Source organism: Corvus kubaryi, unplaced genomic scaffold (assembly GCF_017639235.1).
Source record: "Corvus kubaryi isolate FWS band 111438036 unplaced genomic scaffold, C.kubaryi_AGA036_p1.0 134, whole genome shotgun sequence".
Lineage (NCBI taxonomy): Eukaryota > Metazoa > Chordata > Aves > Passeriformes > Corvidae > Corvus > Corvus kubaryi.
This window is the reverse complement of record NW_024580668.1, coordinates 7,549,479-7,566,794: the sequence shown is the minus strand read 5'-3', so window position 1 is coordinate 7,566,794 and position 17,316 is coordinate 7,549,479. Positions and strand designations below refer to the sequence as shown.

The following is a 17,316-nucleotide window of genomic DNA, read 5'->3' as shown; positions in this document are numbered from 1 at the left end:
CGGCCGGGGGGGCAGCGGTTTGTCCCCGGCCCGCTGCGCCTCGGTCCGGGGGCTTGGGGATGCTCGGGGCGGGGTGCGGGCGCGACGCGGGGCCGGGCCGGACTCACCTGCGCCGTCACCATGGAGCCGCTCGGGCGCTCCTCCCGCGGCCCCGGAAGCGGCGCGGCCGCTCCGCCCGCCCGTGACGCGCTTCCCTGGCAACGGGCGCGCCCGCCCCGCGCCGCCGCTCCCGGATGGAGCCGGGACAAAGGGGCCCCGCCGCGCCCCGCACCGGGCGCCCCGCACTCCGCCAACGCCGAAAGTGCCAGGTTTTGCGCCAGGCGGGCGCGTCCCGCCGCTCTGGCGCACCCAGGCTGGGAATATTTCCCAGGCTCCAAAGCTCGGGAATGTTTCCAAGGAGAAAAAGACCACCATAAAGAAAAGACATTTAAAGAGTTAAATCCCCTTAACTAGAGCTGTCTGGAGCGAAGCAGTGCAGTCCAGCTCTGGTACCAGAGACTCCTGCAGTGGAGGAAGGAATGCCGGTGCACTATGAGTGAATACAAAATCAAGTTTTTATTAGTACAAAAAATACCTTTTTTTAAAAAAAAAAAAAAACAAAAACAAACACCCCACCCGAATATTTTGTTTTAATACTTGGTCTTCCCAACAGGTGGGGGAACAGCTTCCCCAGCAAAGGCAAGGCAGCCCCAAGGGCATCACCCAAGATCAGTAAACTGTATGACACAAGGAGGTTCAAAGTCCTCAAAAGCCTGAGTCCCAAAGGCACCAAATCTGATGTATTTTCCCCCAAATCCCATGATTTTTGCAGCACTGAGGAAACAAGACATGAGTTTTTGCCACCCTGACACCTGGGGGACCTTCTCATTTAGCTCTCTTTACTCACTCCCCTAAGCCTTCAAACTCCTTCAGAGCTCAGAAACGTTTCAAGGAGGAAAAGACCACCATAAAAAGAGACATTTGGAGTTAACCACTCATAACAGCCTTGCCTGGACTGCAGCAGTGCACTGGAGGCAGCAGTTCTGATACCATAGACTTACCCAAGCGGCATTTTTGAAAAATGAACAGTTCTGTACTCAGTCTTTGGACCAGAAAATGAAGTCACAGAAGCACCAAAAGGCATTGGTCGAGTTGAGTCTCACCACATTGGGATCATCAGTGTTACCAGCATCAAACCGTACCAGGCCAAACAGAGGGGTTCGGGCTGCTGCTTCCCCATCAATGAGTAATTTTCCAGAGTTACCTACACTGGGAGCTGCCCCAGCCAAGGGTAATGCTCTCACAGGGGTTCTTTTATAAAGTACAAAACCAAACAAAACCCACTACCATAGACACAGGTATGACATACCCAACCCCACTACAGCTACTGTAATAATCTTGGCTCAAAGTTTCTCTCCTAACAAAAACCTCACTGACATCAACAGCTACAAAGCTATGAGCCCTCAATCTCCAGCTCTGGACTGGCTGTGACAGATGTCCTCCCATGTCCCTGCACACCCGTTGCCCCAGGTTGATGCAGAGAGGCTGAACAGGCAGCTGCCATGTCACACTGTGTCCCACTGCACTCCTCCAGCACCACCACAGAGATCCAGGGCCCCACAGCACTGAGTATGGAATCTCTTTGGACAGGAAAAGGGACACTGAGGCACTGTGGTGACACAGGTCTGGTAAGACAACAGTGGTCCTTGATAAAACCCAGAGCTTTTTCAGTCCTGAGCTTCACCTTGCACACCATTTCCAGGGAACCTGATACGCCTGACAAAACTGTTGCACTTAAAAAGAAGCAATTATGGTCAGTTTTGGACACGAAGCTTCAAAACTTCTCCAGGTGAGAGTTAAGAATTAACAGAGAAAGAAAAGAGGAGGAAATCTGAGCAGCTGCTTCATCATGATTGCTGGTGAATCCCAAGTAGTGAGAATGGAGAGCTGTAAAAGCTACATCTTAAAGAACTATATATAGTTTATAGTTTCCTATAAACTACATTATTTAAAATTTCTATCTGAGCTCACATTGGAAACACAGGAGACATCAGACAGAACAGTCTGGAAGGGACTGTGAGGAGCATTGGAGGGCAGGAGCTCTCCCACAGCCCAGCAATGACTGCCCACAGGGAATGCTGCAGCACCAAGGACCCAGCTCAGAGCCCTGGAACCACGAAGCCTCTTCCTCCTTTGGTCAGAACTCGTCCCGCAGCCTCGGTGGGTGGTCCATGCCAAAAAACGAGGAGGGTTTCCCATGGACATCCCGCTCTCTTTTCACAAAGGCAGTGAAGGAAGAGACACAGTTCCCGATGAAGTGGTCGGACTGGCCAAGAATGTACAGATCAATCTGAGGCACTTCTGGCTGCAAGCTGACAACCTTGAACTGCAGAGAAACGAGGAGAGCAGATGGATCCAGTCAGCTATTATCAGAATCCAATGTCTTGGCATAATATTAGAAATGGAATACACAACAGAAAGAGAATGAATTTAGTCTTTATCTGCCCTATAACTCATTTATTATTAGATCAATGTCAGAGCATTTCTGAAAATCACTTAGGTTTATTTAATTTAAGTCCTTTTTATGGAAATATTTACTACCATGTCAGATAATGCTCTTCAACCTCCCGGAAAAAAAAAAAAGTTTTACAGGATAATTTTTATTGCTCAAAGTGAATTTTAGCCAAATTCACTTTGAGATGCCAGTATTTGGCTGTGAATAACCTATTCCACAACTGCCTGCCTCCTGTCTGTGACAGCCTCAGGCCAGAATCCAAGGGAGGTTTTTATCAAAGCACTCCTGCCAGAAGAGGTTTCTGGAAGACTCACCTTTTTCTGGAAGAACTGTTGTATTTCCGTTGTGTAGGGCTCAGAATCGGTAGCAATATAAACAGATTTAGCTTCAGTCTTTGCCACCCAGAGCTTGAGAGCCCGTTTGATCTCTCTGAGGTCTGGCAGGCACATGTCCATGGTGAGAGGCACTGCAGCACTCCGGTCGTAGCCCACACACTGTGGTGAAGCCATGAAGTGCGGCCCAGCCGTCCCGTCCTTTAACATGTTGCAGGCATTTTTCTATTGGAAGAGGGAAAGAAAATCACAGAATCATCAATGTTGAAGACCTCTAAGATCATCAAGTCCAAACTTTGAACAGATACCCCATGCCCACTAAACCTTATCAGAAAGCACCACATCTACTTGTGTTCTGGGCACTTCCAGGAATGGCAATTCCACCACAGCCCTGGGCAGGCTGAGCCAGTGCTCAATCACTCTTTCAGTGAAGAATTTTCCCTAATATCCAACCTGAACCTCCCCTGCTGCAACCTGAGGCCACTTCCCCTTGTCCTGTCACTGGGAGAAGAGGCTGAACCCCACCTCGCCACAACCTTTTTTCATTTTCGAAGTACCACATTCGAGTGAGAAAACACCACCACATCCCCCCACCTCTGCCTGTCTGAAAGAATCCCAGCAGCACTGCTAACACACAGGGAGCTCCTGAGTGCCAGCAGGGATCAGGTGGCTCTCCCAGAACAGCTCCTTTCTGTGCAGCTTTGTCCACATCCCACTGTCACCAGCCTACAGCCGCTGCCGTACCCAGTCCGAGCCGATCCTCAGGTGAATGCCGACGTAGGGCCGGACAAGCAGAGACTGGATGTAGGCTTCTCCCTTCTTCACCATTGTATCAGACCACTCCATGTACTTCTGCAGGGGCCGGTGCTCCTCCAGGACAGGAAATTGGGCTGGAGCTCCAGGTAAGGCAAGGACAGGGTGCTCAGAGGGTGGAAACCTATGGAAAACCAAACCCCAGCAGTCTGAAACATGACCTAACCTGCACAAAGACTGCTGTGAAGGTTGGAGTGGAAACCAGTAACACCCTCAAATATGCAGCATTTATCACTCCAAATTTAGATAATTTTAGCTGTTTTGCCATCTGAACTGAAGAAATGTCAGGGACTGTATTTTACCTCAGACCTTTTATCTGACAGACGAAAAGAGAAGAACCTCATACACGCAGTAAGGAGCTACCAACCAGTGAGATGTTACATTTTCACCCCAGACTAGAGCAATTCTGTCACCCAAACTTACTGAAAACCACTAAAGTCACTTGTAGCTCTGAAAACACGAGGTAACCAGCAAAATACAGTTCATAATCACCAACTGACCAACCAAATTCTTTTTGATGATTAATTACATATTTAATCAATAAATACTTTAGTTAAATATTCCTGGCTCAGAAGTCAATCAGCCTGACAGAGTTCATACCTAAAGTAATGCCCACAGGAAGGGCTCAGCGAATACTTAATGGAAAAAGCATTCATATTTTTAATTATATTGCTAACTAACCACTTCAATTTCTCCCCCAAAATGTAAACTCACAATACACTGTCACAGCTGCTTTCACAACTGACTCTAAATGCCCACAGTGACCTGCCAGCACTTTTCCATGTTCTTGCTACCTTTGGATCCAGTGGTCCTTGTATGCAGGACTGAAGGAAATTCCCTTGAAGAGCTCAGACTTATCAAAATCCACTTGGAACTGATCCCAGAAGGGACCAAACGGATTTCCATCCTGCAAAGAAAAGACAAGTGTTCATTCAGTGCATACACGGAGCCTGAAAGACGATCTAGCAAGATCCTGGGGTGCAAAGCAGGAGTCTGTTCCAGGAGGGAAGCAGTTGGAATACAAGCCTGTTTGACACACCAGCTCCACAGGAAGGAGACAGTGAAATACATTAAGGGAAGTTCACTGAGAAGGTTGCAAAGGTTGTCTTAAAGAACAAGGACACCACAGCTTCCAAACTTGTAGTTAGAGAGGTTGCTTTAACACCAGCTGGAAAACTACCACAGCTGGGAAACAAAGAGCAGGAGATAAACTACAGTCACCATCAAATCTGAAGTGACAATATCTACTTGCACAGACTGTATTCCCAATCCCCAAGCACTTGTGGACAAAAGCAACTGATGAAGGCGCAGCAGCCACTCCACAAGTGGTGAAAGCAATGCCACACAGACCGATTTGCGGTGGGCAACTCCTAAATTTGCAAATCAATGGCGACCTGAATGAGTCAGTCGTAGCCTTTGGAATTAAGCCGTGCCCGCGGGGCTGGGGAGGAACTCACCTTCATGGGACATGTGCTTTTGTCCGCGCTTCTCTGGGCAGCAGCCTCGAAGCAATAAGCCACTCTCCTGCCGGGCGGCCAGTGCCGGGGCGCCAGATGCTCCATGAATTCCTCCAGGCTGATCACGCGGTGGTACCGCCGGAGCGGCTCCAGCCTGAAGTGCTCCGAGTAGGGGACGTGCAGCTGTGGGGAAACGGAGCCCCTGAGCCGGGGGTACCCTCACCCGGGGCCCGCAGCTCATCCCCGGAGAGGTCCGAGCCCTGCCCGCCGCGCCCCCGCTCCCTCCCCGCGCCCGCCGGGGGCTCACGTTGGTGTAGGGCGGGCGGTGGTGCCGGTACTCGATCCAGGGCGGCACGGCCAGGGTCCGGTTGAGGGCGCGGGCGAAGGCCAGGGCTCCCAGGAAGTGCTCGGCTTGGTTACCGAAGCGGCCTGCGAGAGACGGGGCTCAGGCGGGGACCGCGCCGGGGATGGACCGGGCACGGACCGGGGGATGCGCCGGGACATGGACCGGGGACTGCAGCGGGGGACGGACCGCGGACCTCGCCGGGGGATGAAACGGGGTCTGCACCAGGGTCTGCAACGGGAACCACACCGGGGCACGCGCCGGGGGTCGCACCGGGGGATGCAACCGGGAGATGCACAGGGGACCCGCACCGGGAGAGCCTCACCCATGCAGGGACAGTAGAGCAGGTAACCGGCCTCGTCCCAGGCGGGCGCCACGCCGCCTCCCGCCGCCATCACCGGGAGGAGCAGGAGGAGTACGAGGAGCACCGGGACCGGTGGCACCGCCATGGCGACTCGGCGGCGGCCAAAGCCCGACGCCACCATCCCGTCATGCCCCGCGGCGCGCCGCTCTGGCGGCCACCACCGAGGTGTGACGTCACTCCCACAAGGCCCCGCGCAATGGCGCCGCCGGGGCCGGGACCGGAGCCGCGCTTGGCGCGGCCCGGGGGAACGGGGTGAGCGCGGGGGGGCGAGGGAGGGGGGCGGCACCGCAGGGAGGGGCGGTGGCACGGCCGTACCCTCCCTTCGGTGGCGGGGTTCCCTCAGGGGACAGGGGGGCGTGTGAGGAGGAGGAGGAGGATGCGGGGCGGAGGGGGGGGGGCGTAGGCCGGGCCCGCCTCCCTCCCCTCCGGGCTGTGGGGCGGGGGTGGGATGTGTGGTCCCGCTCCACCGGGGTTGCATTATCCACGGAGCGCTCCCGGGGGTGGGGATCTCCCGGTTGGCTTCCGAGGCAAACAGTGGAGGTGCCGGAGTGGGGGAGCGAGTTACCCGGAGGGCAGTTCGCGGCCACCCCCCGGCACCTCCGCCGTTCGCAAGGCGGTTGCAACAGCACCTCTGAATTCCCTAAAATTCCAGTGTGATCGTTTATCCACCTTACTGTTAAAGACATCAAAATCCAAACTCTTGTCTTCTTCCAGGTAGCTTTGAAACTGGCCCAGATGGCCGGGCTTTTTTGGAGGGAAAGGAGCAGTTCCCTGGTGAAAGTGGCGGAGACTCCCGGGACACCGGCACAGCTCTGGAGCAAGAGGTAGAGACCACTCATATTTTCTGGGACATATTTCATGGAGAGGTGAAATACTCATGGTTTTAGCACCCAGAAAGACAGACTGCTCTGAACCACAGGCCTCCTGCACCCTGAGGGGTCAGAGCAGCTGTCACATCACGCTGATTTGTCCCAAAGTGGCACCTCAGCAGTTCTGGTCCTTTATTGTTCTGGTCTGACCACAGAGATTCAGCCTGCACAAAACCAAGTTTTGTTCTTGACAGGCATTCCCAAACCTCACAGTGACATGTTTTCTTGGAGTGATCCCATTTCCCAGTGTTTTCCACCCTGAGGGAGCCATCCATGATATTGGGGGTGATGGTGTAGTCACAGTAATTGTTATTTCAGCTCTTCATAACGTTCCTTCAGCACTTGCCGGGGGTTGGTTTGTTCCCTCACAGTTGCACATCCTGCCCACAACTCACGCTCATGTTGATGTGCAGCAGGAAGTTCCTCCTCTGAAGCAATCATGGAGTGAGAAAGAGCTTGAGGGTTTGATGCTATTTTAAGAAGAGTTTCTCAGGCAGCCAAATTGAGTGAAAGAGATCGGTTTTATTTCAGCTGACCGTTTACCAGTCGAGCTGGCGCTAGAACCTATAAAAATGTTGTACTTCACCAACACACAACTCAAGAACAACCTGCTAAGAGAGATTAATGTTGAACCTCGTCAACATGAAAGCCAGAAGAGCTTACAGGAGGTGTATTTTGTTGAACAGGAAACAGTTTGAGCTTCCATTATTAATGGATGAGAGTGTCAAAGAAAAAAAAAAAGAGTTAAAAATTGCTCATTACAGTAGAAAACTTGCTAATCCAGAGAGGCAGACTCTGCCTCACAATCGAAAAGTGAAAATACAATGAGTAATCCCACTCTGAAGAGCAGCAGCATTCGTTGCCTTCCAGAAAAAGGTGTGATATTGACGATAATTGTGAGTTTTCTTCCTCAGCCCTGTTCAGCCACATGTGGGGGTTCAGGTCAGTTTGCTTTGGAGATGGTCTTGCCCAGTGTACCAGATTGGTAGCAGAAAAGATGGGAAAAGAAAGTACAAGAGAACCTTGGTTTCTCTGAGAATCTCTAGGAGGGAATTCCATGTAAGCAGAGACCAAAAGCAAGTGAGAATATGAAAAAATGGGATGAGAAGTGATCCACAAAACACACAGTGAAAGGAATTGAGAGCTTTTAAATAGACACCTTTCGATGATCTTTCAGGAGAAAGTACATCCAACAGGTAACACTGGCTCTTAATAGTTGCAAAAAATGTAATTCAGAAAAAGTTTAACATAATTTTATTCAGGTAACGGTTAAGGGGATAAAGACAAAAAAATGTTGCGGAGATTGGAGTTCCCCATGTCTGGGAACACGCATCTTCAAATGGTTATTGGGTGCACGGGTGAAGGATGCAGTGTCTTAACACCAGCCTTCTGTGATTTCAGATGAAGAAGTTTTGCTATTAAAGCAGTTTGGTCACAGGGGGCTCCAACAGAAAACTGCACTGGGACAACATCACAGCGAGACGCCCACAGGGTCGAGTTCTGCTTGACATGGCCATGTTCTACTAGACCTGCCATGACGGCATTTTTTCCCAGTGTTCCCAACTGGATTCAAGATGCAAAGCAGGAGGAGGAAGAGACAGGCTGGAAATTAGTCCCCAGACCAAGAGGTGAAGAGACTGAAAGTCAGGGAAAATGCCAGTGTGAACTATCGGAGCCCTCCTTCCCTCACGTGGACAAGCTGAGAACTCACACACTTTCCCATTCGGAGCAGAGGCCCTACAACTGCCCCCAGCTGCACTGTGGCAAGGCCTTTGCTTCCAAGTACAAGCTCTATAGGTAGGTATCTGCAAGTGCCTCTGCCCAGCAGTGCCAGGAGAGAGAGGAAACCCCCTCCCTCGTGTGTCTTTGGTTGAGTTTCTGAGAAGCTGGAGGAAGGGAAATGCCCTTTTACCTTGCAAAGCAGTTGAGTCCCAGACATTACCATACTTGGCATCTCTTAAGGCACCTTCCAGAGAACTTCAGCTAATGCTTTATCCTGAGCTCAGGCTGTTTTTTGTTTCACTGAGGAGGAAATAGAAACAGAAATTGAAGTTCACAGATTAAAAAACAGAATGAAAAGCAAGAATAGCATTTACATTCCTAAGTCCTGCCTCTAACCACAGGGGTAATTCCATGGCAGCTGTTGCTCCAGTATGGAGAAGTAGAGTTCCCATTTATGTAGTGAAGTACAACACAAACTAATTAAACAGTGATGACTGAGAACTTGAAATCAGATGAACCACATTGTAGGAGAGTGTGAGATACCAAGGTGAAATCAGAGCACAGTGGCTGTCAGCAGACTTGGCCACAGCCTGACCCTCCTGATGAACTGAAGTTTTCTCACCTAATGTCACAAACTAGGGAGGTTTTCTTTGCTAACTTCCCTTTGGCAGCCTCAGCAGAGAGCAGGAGCTGAGGAGAGAGAGACAGCTGCTGGGACAGACTGTAGGTTTTGCCTGAAGCATTCTGTTCCTCTGCACCTTGTTTAGTGGAGGTAAAATGCCACCTGAGATTTTTGTGCCATAAAGTGTAGGACACAAGGAGAATTTTGGAAAACTAGCATGTGTTCCCTCAGGGGCTGGATGTTTGTCTGACCTTTCCTGCTTTTCTCCCCTAAGGCATATGGCCACGCACTCTGCTCAGAAGCCTCACCAGTGCATGTACTGCGAGAAGATGTTTCACCGGAAGGATCACCTTCGGAATCACCTGCAGACCCACGATCCCAACAAGGAGGCCCTGCACTGTCCCGAGTGCGGCAAGAACTACAACACCAAACTGGGCTTCAGGCGACACCTGGCCATGCATGCGGCTGCCAGCGGTGACCTCAGCTGCAAGGTGTGCCTCCAGACCTTTGAGAGCACCCAGGTCCTGCTGGAGCACCTCAAAGCTCACTCCAGGCGGGCTTCCGGTGGGGCGAAGGAAAAGAAGCATCCGTGTGACCACTGCGATCGGCGCTTCTACACCCGGAAAGACGTGCGGAGACACTTGGTAGTGCACACGGGGCGGAAGGACTTCTTGTGCCAGTACTGTGCTCAGAGGTTTGGGAGGAAAGACCACCTGACCAGGCACATGAAGAAAAGCCACTCCCAGGAACTGCTGAAGATTAAGACGGAGCCAGTGGATATGTTGGGTCTGCTCAGCTGCAGCTCCTCTGTGGCAGTGAAGGAAGAGCTGAGTCCTGTCCTGTGTATGGCATCCAGAGACATGATGGGCGGTAAGAGCTTCCCTGGCATGCTGCCTGTGGGCATGTACAGCACACATCTCCAAACCATGCCAAGCTCAGGGATGCCCCATTCTTTGGTTCCTAATTCTCTTCCAATGGGAATGAGCTATCCTCTGGAGTCTTCTTCTCCCATCTCCTCCCCACCGCAACCTCCTCCAAAGTATCAGCTTGGATCTACCTCATATTTGCCTGAGAAACTACCCAAAGTAGAGGTGGACAGCTTTTTGTCAGACTTCCCTGGCAGCCTGTCTCTCTCATCTGGTGATCCTCAGTCCTCTTCACCTCAGCCACCTGCCCTGGATGAGGCTTTGCTTTCCAAGAGCCCTGCTAACCTCTCAGAGGCTCTCTGTGCTGCTAACATGGACTTCTCTCATCTTCTTGGCTTCCTCCCCCTAAATCTTCCTCCTTGCAATCCACCTGTCTCATCGGGGGGATTGGTCATGGGCTACTCGCAGGGGGAGGCGCAGCCACTGCTCACCACTTTGCAACATCAACCTCAAGAGTCTCCCGGAGCCGGGGCCTCGCTGAACTTTGGGCCCCTTCATTCGTTGCCCCCCGTCTTCACCTCCAGCTTGAGCACAACCACGCTGCCACGGTTCCACCAGGCATTCCAATAAGCTGGAAATAGCACTGGAGAACAGATCTTTCGGTCACCCTTTTGTGGAGAGCCTTAAAAACGCACAACTCTTCCTTCCTTGGGGGTGTGAAAGCTCTGGCAGAGCTGGGTCAGACAGGAGGTTTCTGATCTCAGAGGGAGCACTTGTAGACTGGAACAGCTGATACCCCGTGCAAGTCCCAGTCCTGTACAGTGGAAAGATTTCAGCTGATAGACTGGATATATTTTATCTAATTTTTGATCTGTGAATCAGGAGCCGCGCTTAGCACTGACCTTCCCTGAGAATGCTGGAGCTATGTTCCTCTCTGGGAAAGGACTGTTCCTCAGAAGGAGTTGAGACTCTTTCATCCTGGGCTAAACTTTTGAAGAGTCCAGCTTCCATTTCATGTTACCACACTGCAATTCTGGCAAACCAGCCAGCACTTCCACATGGAGAAGAAGTCAGGATACCGCTCTGTATGAAGCCAATGGGGAAGAGGCTGTCCTTCCCTGCTACCTCTCATCCCATCACCCAACACAGCTTACTCCACATCAGTGTTAAGCAACAAGCCCGTTTACATAGTGAATTCAGCATCACCTCTTCGGAGCCATTAGGATAAACTCATTATGGTGAACATTGTTTACACAACACAAATCTGTTTCTGCCATTGCAAAAATAGGAGGCACCAGAATACACTGGGTTCATCTCTGGTGTAGCTAGAACACTGTTTACACAACGAAGTCAGGTTGCACTGATTTCTCTTCACTTATCATGTTCTTCCCCCATGGGGAAATACATTGCTTTTGGACCACTTCAGCCTCTGCCCCTGTAGGCAGCAGCTTCCTGCCTTTTCCTGCTGGCTATCCCGAGTGAAGGGGATGGAGCAGCTCTCACAGCTTAGCTTGGTGTGCGGTGTATGGACAGAGCCCTTTTCAATATCTCCCCCATGCAAACAGATCTGGAAACCAAAGCACGTGAGAGAACTGGGTAAGGAGCTCGGGACATCGAGCACTGGTGTACCAGGTGTGGGTGAGAACAGGCTGCAGGCCCTGCTCCGTAGGTTCCCTTGGGTTGTGGAACAGAGTATGAGTTTCTGGGTCTTGGGGTTTTTTAACCACAGCCATTCATTGAGGTCAGCACCCTTTTTGGCTTATCCAGGAAGCAGTCTCAAAGGTGTATTTTAACCTCAATGGTGGTAACATCCGAGAATCAAGGAAAAATTGGTCCCAGCTTCATATACACTCTGTCAGTGTATTAGAAGCATTCCCCCAACACCAATAGTTCTAACAGATGCTGAGGTTTGGGGCCTGCAGTCAACTTTTCACTTTTTGGTTCCACTGGCCTTTTTTGTTCTCTCCTCCTCAAGCCTTGCCTCCTGAAGTTAAAGTCCTGCTTCCCTTGCTCCCTGCCCTACCTCTTAAACTCTTCCATGGGCTGTCTACCTACCAGGGCAGAAGGGTTATACTGGGAAGTGGCAGCCAGCTGCTGGTGTCATTTAGCACCTGTATTGTCTCCTGCTCCTGTGTTCCTGGGCACTTACACTGCAGATGAGGACATATGGGTGTCATTCACTCTGCATTGGTGCATGTTTATGACTATGGACAGGCAGATCTTCATACCTCAGCATAGAGGAACCATTGTAGGCCAATATAAACCAGGAAATGTGTCAATATTGTTCTCCATAATTCTAGGAAATGCAAAACCTACCTCTACTCTGTTATCTCAGCTCCTTGGGCAAAGCCAGATACTGTCCTCCCTCATCTCCCCAGAGCACATCCACCTCAGTTGATGCAGATTCCTTCCTGCTGAGCCATGATCCCACCGTGTGACATCAGCTGTCCCTCTTTTGGTCACAGGCTTGTCCCCCTTCCATTTTACTCCAGAATTTTATTTTAATTTAGCTTAGTAATTCTTCCCAGAATGACTCTTTAGCAATCCATTGATTCTCCAGAACATAGATCGGTTGTTTTAGGTTAGCCAGCAATGCTGCAAATAAGACTTTTGTATCAAAATGTAATATAAGATTTATTTACCTCAGCAATATCCTGTGGCAATGATCCCCTGAGTTGAATGCAGTACTTTTTCCTTTTCTCCACTGGAAAATGTTGCCTTTCCAAGTCCAACGAGTGCCTTCTTGTTCTCTAACCTAGCAAAGGTAAACAGGGCATTGCAGCCAGTCTGTTTACCAGCATTGAATACCTCAGGCCTGTCTCCTATTGCTTTGCTCTTTGCAAATTAAAGAGTTTCACACTGTTATCAATTATATGCAAGCCTTATCCCTGTCTTCAGTTGAGAGGATTATTATTTTTTGAGAAATAAATGGTCAGAACTGATGACTCACTGCCAGTGAGGATTATCAGATTTATGCAATGCCATCGCACACCTTCTCCCACTGCGGAACATTCAGCTTTCTTGCTTCCTGCCTGCATTGTACTCTGAACAGATGTCATCACTGGAATTCCTTTAGCAGTGGTAGCTAAACTTAGAGCCAGACATCTTTTTCCTACCAGTAGTCTGTCAAAGAATAAATGGAATTCATTTTGCTATGATTTGCACGTGTGATTTGCTTTCCACAGCTACTTTAGCAAGCAGAACTGCAATAACCTTTGTCAGTACAAGGAAAATCTAACCCAGCAAAGGCAGCTGGGTCAGAGACAGCATTGGAGCTGATTCCAGGTGTTTGCACAGGAAAATGGATTCAAAGTTCCTCTACCACAACGGTTTTTAATCTGAAAGTATTTTATCAGTCAGTCTAAAACTAATGAGACTAATTCCATTTGAAATAGCAAGTGTGCAATTCACAGAACAAATTATGGTGAACAACTTTTACCTGTTCATAAGAAAAAACTTTGAGCATCCAAGCTTACAGCACTTGGGAATTCCAGTCCATTAGGACATGTGCACCAAGGTGTTAGGCAAGTCAGTGGAAGTCAGCCAAGCTCCTGCTCATGCAGCTGGAGGTAAGGGACAAGGGTAACCTTGGCATGCTGAGGGGGATTGCTGCAGCCCAGCCTACAGTCTGTTCTGTGGTGTATGTGCAGGGCTGTGGCAGCCACTGTGCTGCTTATGTGATATAAAAAAAAATCATCCCAGAAAGAGTTTGGTTTTGATTTTTGTTTTGGACCACAAGTTTGGGGCTGCAGGTCCAGGACACAGCTGTGAGTCAGCCAGGCAGAGCCCAGCAAACCATCCCACTGTGATCCCTCTGTTCCTGGCACACCTGTATCAGGAAGATGGCATCAGATCAAGCCCAAGGGCAGCAACTACAGCACATAATTGGTCAGGAGGGTTTAGTTAAATAAAGGAATATTTTAAATTGGCTGGCTTGGGGGGTGTCCAAAGCAATAGGAACAGTGCAGCCAACTAAGATATAAACCCAGAGACCTCCAGTCAGCAAAAGGACAGGACATGATCTTGCCAGCCCTTATAAATCAGACCCTGGACTCTCAGAAAGCCAGGGACTTAATGTCCCCCTAGAAATACAAACTAACAAATAGCCAAGCCAAGCCACTCCCTGGCAGCAGAGGGTTAACTCTTGCCCATCCTTCCAGTCTTAGATTGCCAGAACCCTGTGAAAGGCTGAAGATCTTTTTTCCCCTGGGATTACAGCTCACTCCAAATCCATTTGTAGGAAGGAGCAACATGTTACCTTGCATTTGCTTCCACTGAATTTCATGACAGAATACCCACACACCACGTTGTGAGAGGTCCCATCCTCTGTCTCACAGCGTTGCTGCTCTTTAGCCTCAGTGTTGAAAAACGGTGTCACTTCAACTGGAATCCTTTTTTCGCCTCCGGTAGATTGATGATTTCAGTACTTTTGTTGAGCTCAGCTCTTTGTTCTTTAATTCCTTCCTTGCTGACAGGTGAATAGCAGCTGCTGGGAAGATTTCCTGCAGTTCACTGAAAAAAATCCCCTTTTCCGTTCTCTACCATTGCACCACCTTTGCTCTCTGGACAGAACAACACCACAGAGGCATTTTCTGCTGCCTGCAATTAAAATTTCCACAAATAAATCTTCAAAGATGTGCTTCCCATCACCCTACCTTCTTTGCTTATCCTCTAATCCCAGTTAGTCAGGCTGACTTGAATTCTCCCTCAGGTGCCTATTTTTAGTTAATTGCCTGCCCAAGCCCTGGAGTTATTCTGCCACTGAACAGTGAAGTGGATGAATGGCTCAAACAGAACTACTTCAAGGTTCCATCCTCACCCAAAATTTGTGTCTTTTCCATAACTTATTTCTTGTCTTTTTCCCAGTTCCCAGAGATGGGAGTTGCCATCTGAAGCTCTGATTCCCATCCTGGCCGACCCCTGTGTGGTAGGAGAAGGTGGTTTGGTTTAGCCTGGTCTGCTGGATCTGGGAAGCCCAGGTTCTTTTCACCCCAATCCCCAGCTCTGGCACCTCTCACCCTTTCCATGCCTGTTTACCTGTAGTGCCACAGCCATACTGAGCCTCTCTTGGAAAGCAGGTGGAAGCTGCCAGGGAGATGCCATTCCCACTGATCCACCTGCCTTACAGGACCACTGTTCCTATTCCCCACCACCTCTCGGGTTCTGTTATCCCTGCTGCACAATCCAGGCACACTCACATTAGGCTCACCTCTAGCTATTCCCAGTGATAGACTTATTTCCTTCTAGTGACTAACTGGGATCCTCTAGGAATCCTAGACGTTTCAGCTATTCTTGTGGCTGCAGGTAAGGAGTTTTCTCCCAGAGTACAGTCTGCAATCTCTGCCTGGAGCCAGCTCTCATCTTCCCACAGGCCAAACACCACTAAATGCTTCAGACTGGCATGCAAACAGGTGGAGCAAAAATAGAACTGGTGATCAGAAATGAGACCAGAAAACAGATCACATTCTGCTTCTCACAAATCCACACCAGGAGATGAGCTTGGCTTTCCTGTTCAAAGTACATTTTATTTCCATGTGCACAGGTGGGCTGCAGGAGGAGCCTGAAGCACCTTCCTCGCTCCTGTGGTTGAAGCCAGGTCTGCGTGGTTCTTTCCACCAATGCCTAAATACCAGCATGGAAATAAGAGCATACATGACACAGAGGGAGCTTCTCTGTATCAGATCACAGTGACAAGGAAGTTAAAAGCATTGCAAAAGATAACCAGGGAATTTGGAATTAATTTTATTACTATAAATAGGTCGGCTCTTCAGTCGGGGGAAGAATCCTCAACATTGAAGTGTCTCGTTACAAAGCAACCATCCCTCACTTTCACAGCTCTCTTCACCTTCAGTCTCACCTTCTGTTCACAAACTGTGTCCATGTTTCAAACTACTGTGCAAGGGGATAACCAGCTCTAGCATGGAATGTACTGAGTGGACTGGGGACAGCTCCAAGGCCTGCAGGACAGGGACAGCCTCCAGCACCTGGCACAGGCCAGGCCGGCTGAGTGTCCAGGTGAACAGGCCAGGGACCTGCCTGCAGCCCTTCTCCCTCTGTAGTCAGTGTCTTGCACCTGAAGGTGACAACACGAGCTGTGCTCACAGCCCTCAGCAGCACAAGCCACTTCAGGGTGCCACACACGGGTGCAGGAGCCTGCACACTCCAGCACATCCCCGAATTTCTGCTAGAAACCTCTCTGGAGTTTGAGTTCTCCTCACCCTACTGAGTGCCTCAGCCTTGATACTTTGTGGAGCTTTCCTACTTTAGTGATTCCTGATATCTAGGAGCAATTTTTAGAAAGATTGTTTTGTAACATTTGAACCAGTGTTTTCCTTAAACAAGGATATTGAAGAACACAGAGCTGTCTGCTGATGTACTCTTGAGACCTGGGTGGGTACAAGAAGGACAAAAAGGAACCTGTGGAACCCCTGGGAGCAGCCAAACTCTGAAACTGCTGTTGGAAGAAAAGCTAGCGAGTGGCCTTTGCAGGCACAAGTCATGCCTCTCCCAGAACCCTCTCCCAGCACAAGCTCTGCCATCTCCCACAGGAGCCAGTAAACATTCCATTGGAAGGTGAAGGGTTTGGGATTAGCCATGGGAGGGGGTGGGAAAGCCACAGTGTCCCTCCCTGGGGCTGCCATTCACGCTGTCCCTTCTTGAGCTGGTTCTGGACAGGCCCTGTGCCTGACCTCCCTCCCTGCAGCTACAGCTGCCAAAGCCAGAAACTTTCCATTGTTAAAGCTCAACTGGTTTTCTAAAAACAAACTTTCTAGCACTTTTATACAGAGTGAATAACCTCTTTTAATGGAGTATTTTGAGGGCTGTAAACAAGGTTTTTAAATTGTAATTAAGTGCCATTAGGAAATGTATGGTTCATCACTAAAATTAGCTCTTGCAAAATGAAGTTCAAATTGAAAGCATCTTTTATAATGAAGTTGTTTATTAAAAGCATTTGGATGATCTACCCCGGGTGTCTTCATGGGGGGAAGTTGGGAGTTTTGGTTGGATTAAGACAAGATAGAAGCATAAGGCAGGTCAAAGACACAGTTCCCTACATGAAGTCACTGAGGTTTTTAAATTTCTTCCAAGCAAAGAATTAGACCCACAAGAAAAAGACCCAGCACCTCACAGGGGAGGCAGCCACAGCAGACACCATTATCCCCTGTCAAGGAGAATAATGTTTGTTAGACAGAAAGTTCTGGTCACTTGGTTTCGCTAAAATTTCCAGCTCATGTGGCAGCATTTCCGACAAGTCCAGCCCACTCCCCCCTCCCAAATAACCCCAACATCCTCTGCTCCCCACAGGCAGGAGAACCAGGACCAAACCTCAGCTTTAAGCTACAACTGGCTGCAGGCACCAGCAGCATTTGAAGATGAAACAGGGCAAAGCACACGGTGCCCTCTTGGGATTCTCCTTCAGAACATGGATTAAAA

General features: G+C 49.7%; 3 protein-coding genes across 3 annotated transcripts in view; 1 reads left to right on the top strand and 2 right to left on the bottom strand.

Moving 5' to 3' along the window:
* The window catches only part of KIF3B (kinesin family member 3B), a 12,397-nt gene extending 12,221 nt beyond the window's left edge, over positions 1–176 (bottom strand). Inside the window, exon 1 of the mRNA XM_042048431.1 lies at positions 108–176. The gene's annotated coding sequence lies outside the window, so the exon portion shown is untranslated. The remainder of the gene's footprint in view (positions 1–107) is intronic.
* A 360-nt stretch (positions 177–536) lies between these two features.
* Positions 537–5,985, bottom strand: POFUT1 (protein O-fucosyltransferase 1). The gene is made up of 7 exons (XM_042048418.1): positions 5,765–5,985; positions 5,404–5,525; positions 5,097–5,279; positions 4,434–4,546; positions 3,571–3,763; positions 2,809–3,051; positions 537–2,365 (listed from the first exon to the last, which is right to left on the bottom strand). Exons 1-7 carry the CDS (start codon positions 5,922–5,924, stop codon positions 2,177–2,179), a joined length of 1,203 nt encoding a protein of 400 aa, XP_041904352.1. The 5' UTR covers positions 5,925–5,985; the 3' UTR covers positions 537–2,176.
* Positions 5,975–16,846, top strand: PLAGL2 (PLAG1 like zinc finger 2). The gene is made up of 4 exons (XM_042048405.1): positions 5,975–6,055; positions 6,518–6,627; positions 8,074–8,469; positions 9,291–16,846. The coding sequence occupies exons 3-4, from the start codon at positions 8,207–8,209 to the stop codon at positions 10,510–10,512; spliced, it is 1,485 nt and encodes a 494-aa protein (XP_041904339.1). The 5' UTR covers positions 5,975–6,055; positions 6,518–6,627; positions 8,074–8,206; the 3' UTR covers positions 10,513–16,846.
* The last annotated feature ends 470 nt before the right edge of the window (positions 16,847–17,316 follow it).

Bases quoted from the DNA above. Each gene is read 5' to 3' on its own strand.
- POFUT1 (XM_042048418.1), bottom strand. From the start codon at position 5,924: ATGGTGGCGTCGGGCTTTGGCCGCCGCCGAGTCGCCATGGCGGTGCCA. The intron at 5,526-5,764 runs GTGAGGCTCTCC...CGTCTCTCGCAG, and splicing joins GCTCTACTGTCCCTGCATGG to GCCGCTTCGGTAACCAAGCC. The intron at 4,547-5,096 runs GTGAGTTCCTCC...TTTTCTTTGCAG, and splicing joins AAAGCACATGTCCCATGAAG to GATGGAAATCCGTTTGGTCC.
- PLAGL2 (XM_042048405.1), top strand. From the start codon at position 8,207: ATGACGGCATTTTTTCCCAGTGTTCCCAACTGGATTCAAGATGCAAAG. The intron at 8,470-9,290 runs GTAGGTATCTGC...TTCTCCCCTAAG, and splicing joins TCCAAGTACAAGCTCTATAG to GCATATGGCCACGCACTCTG.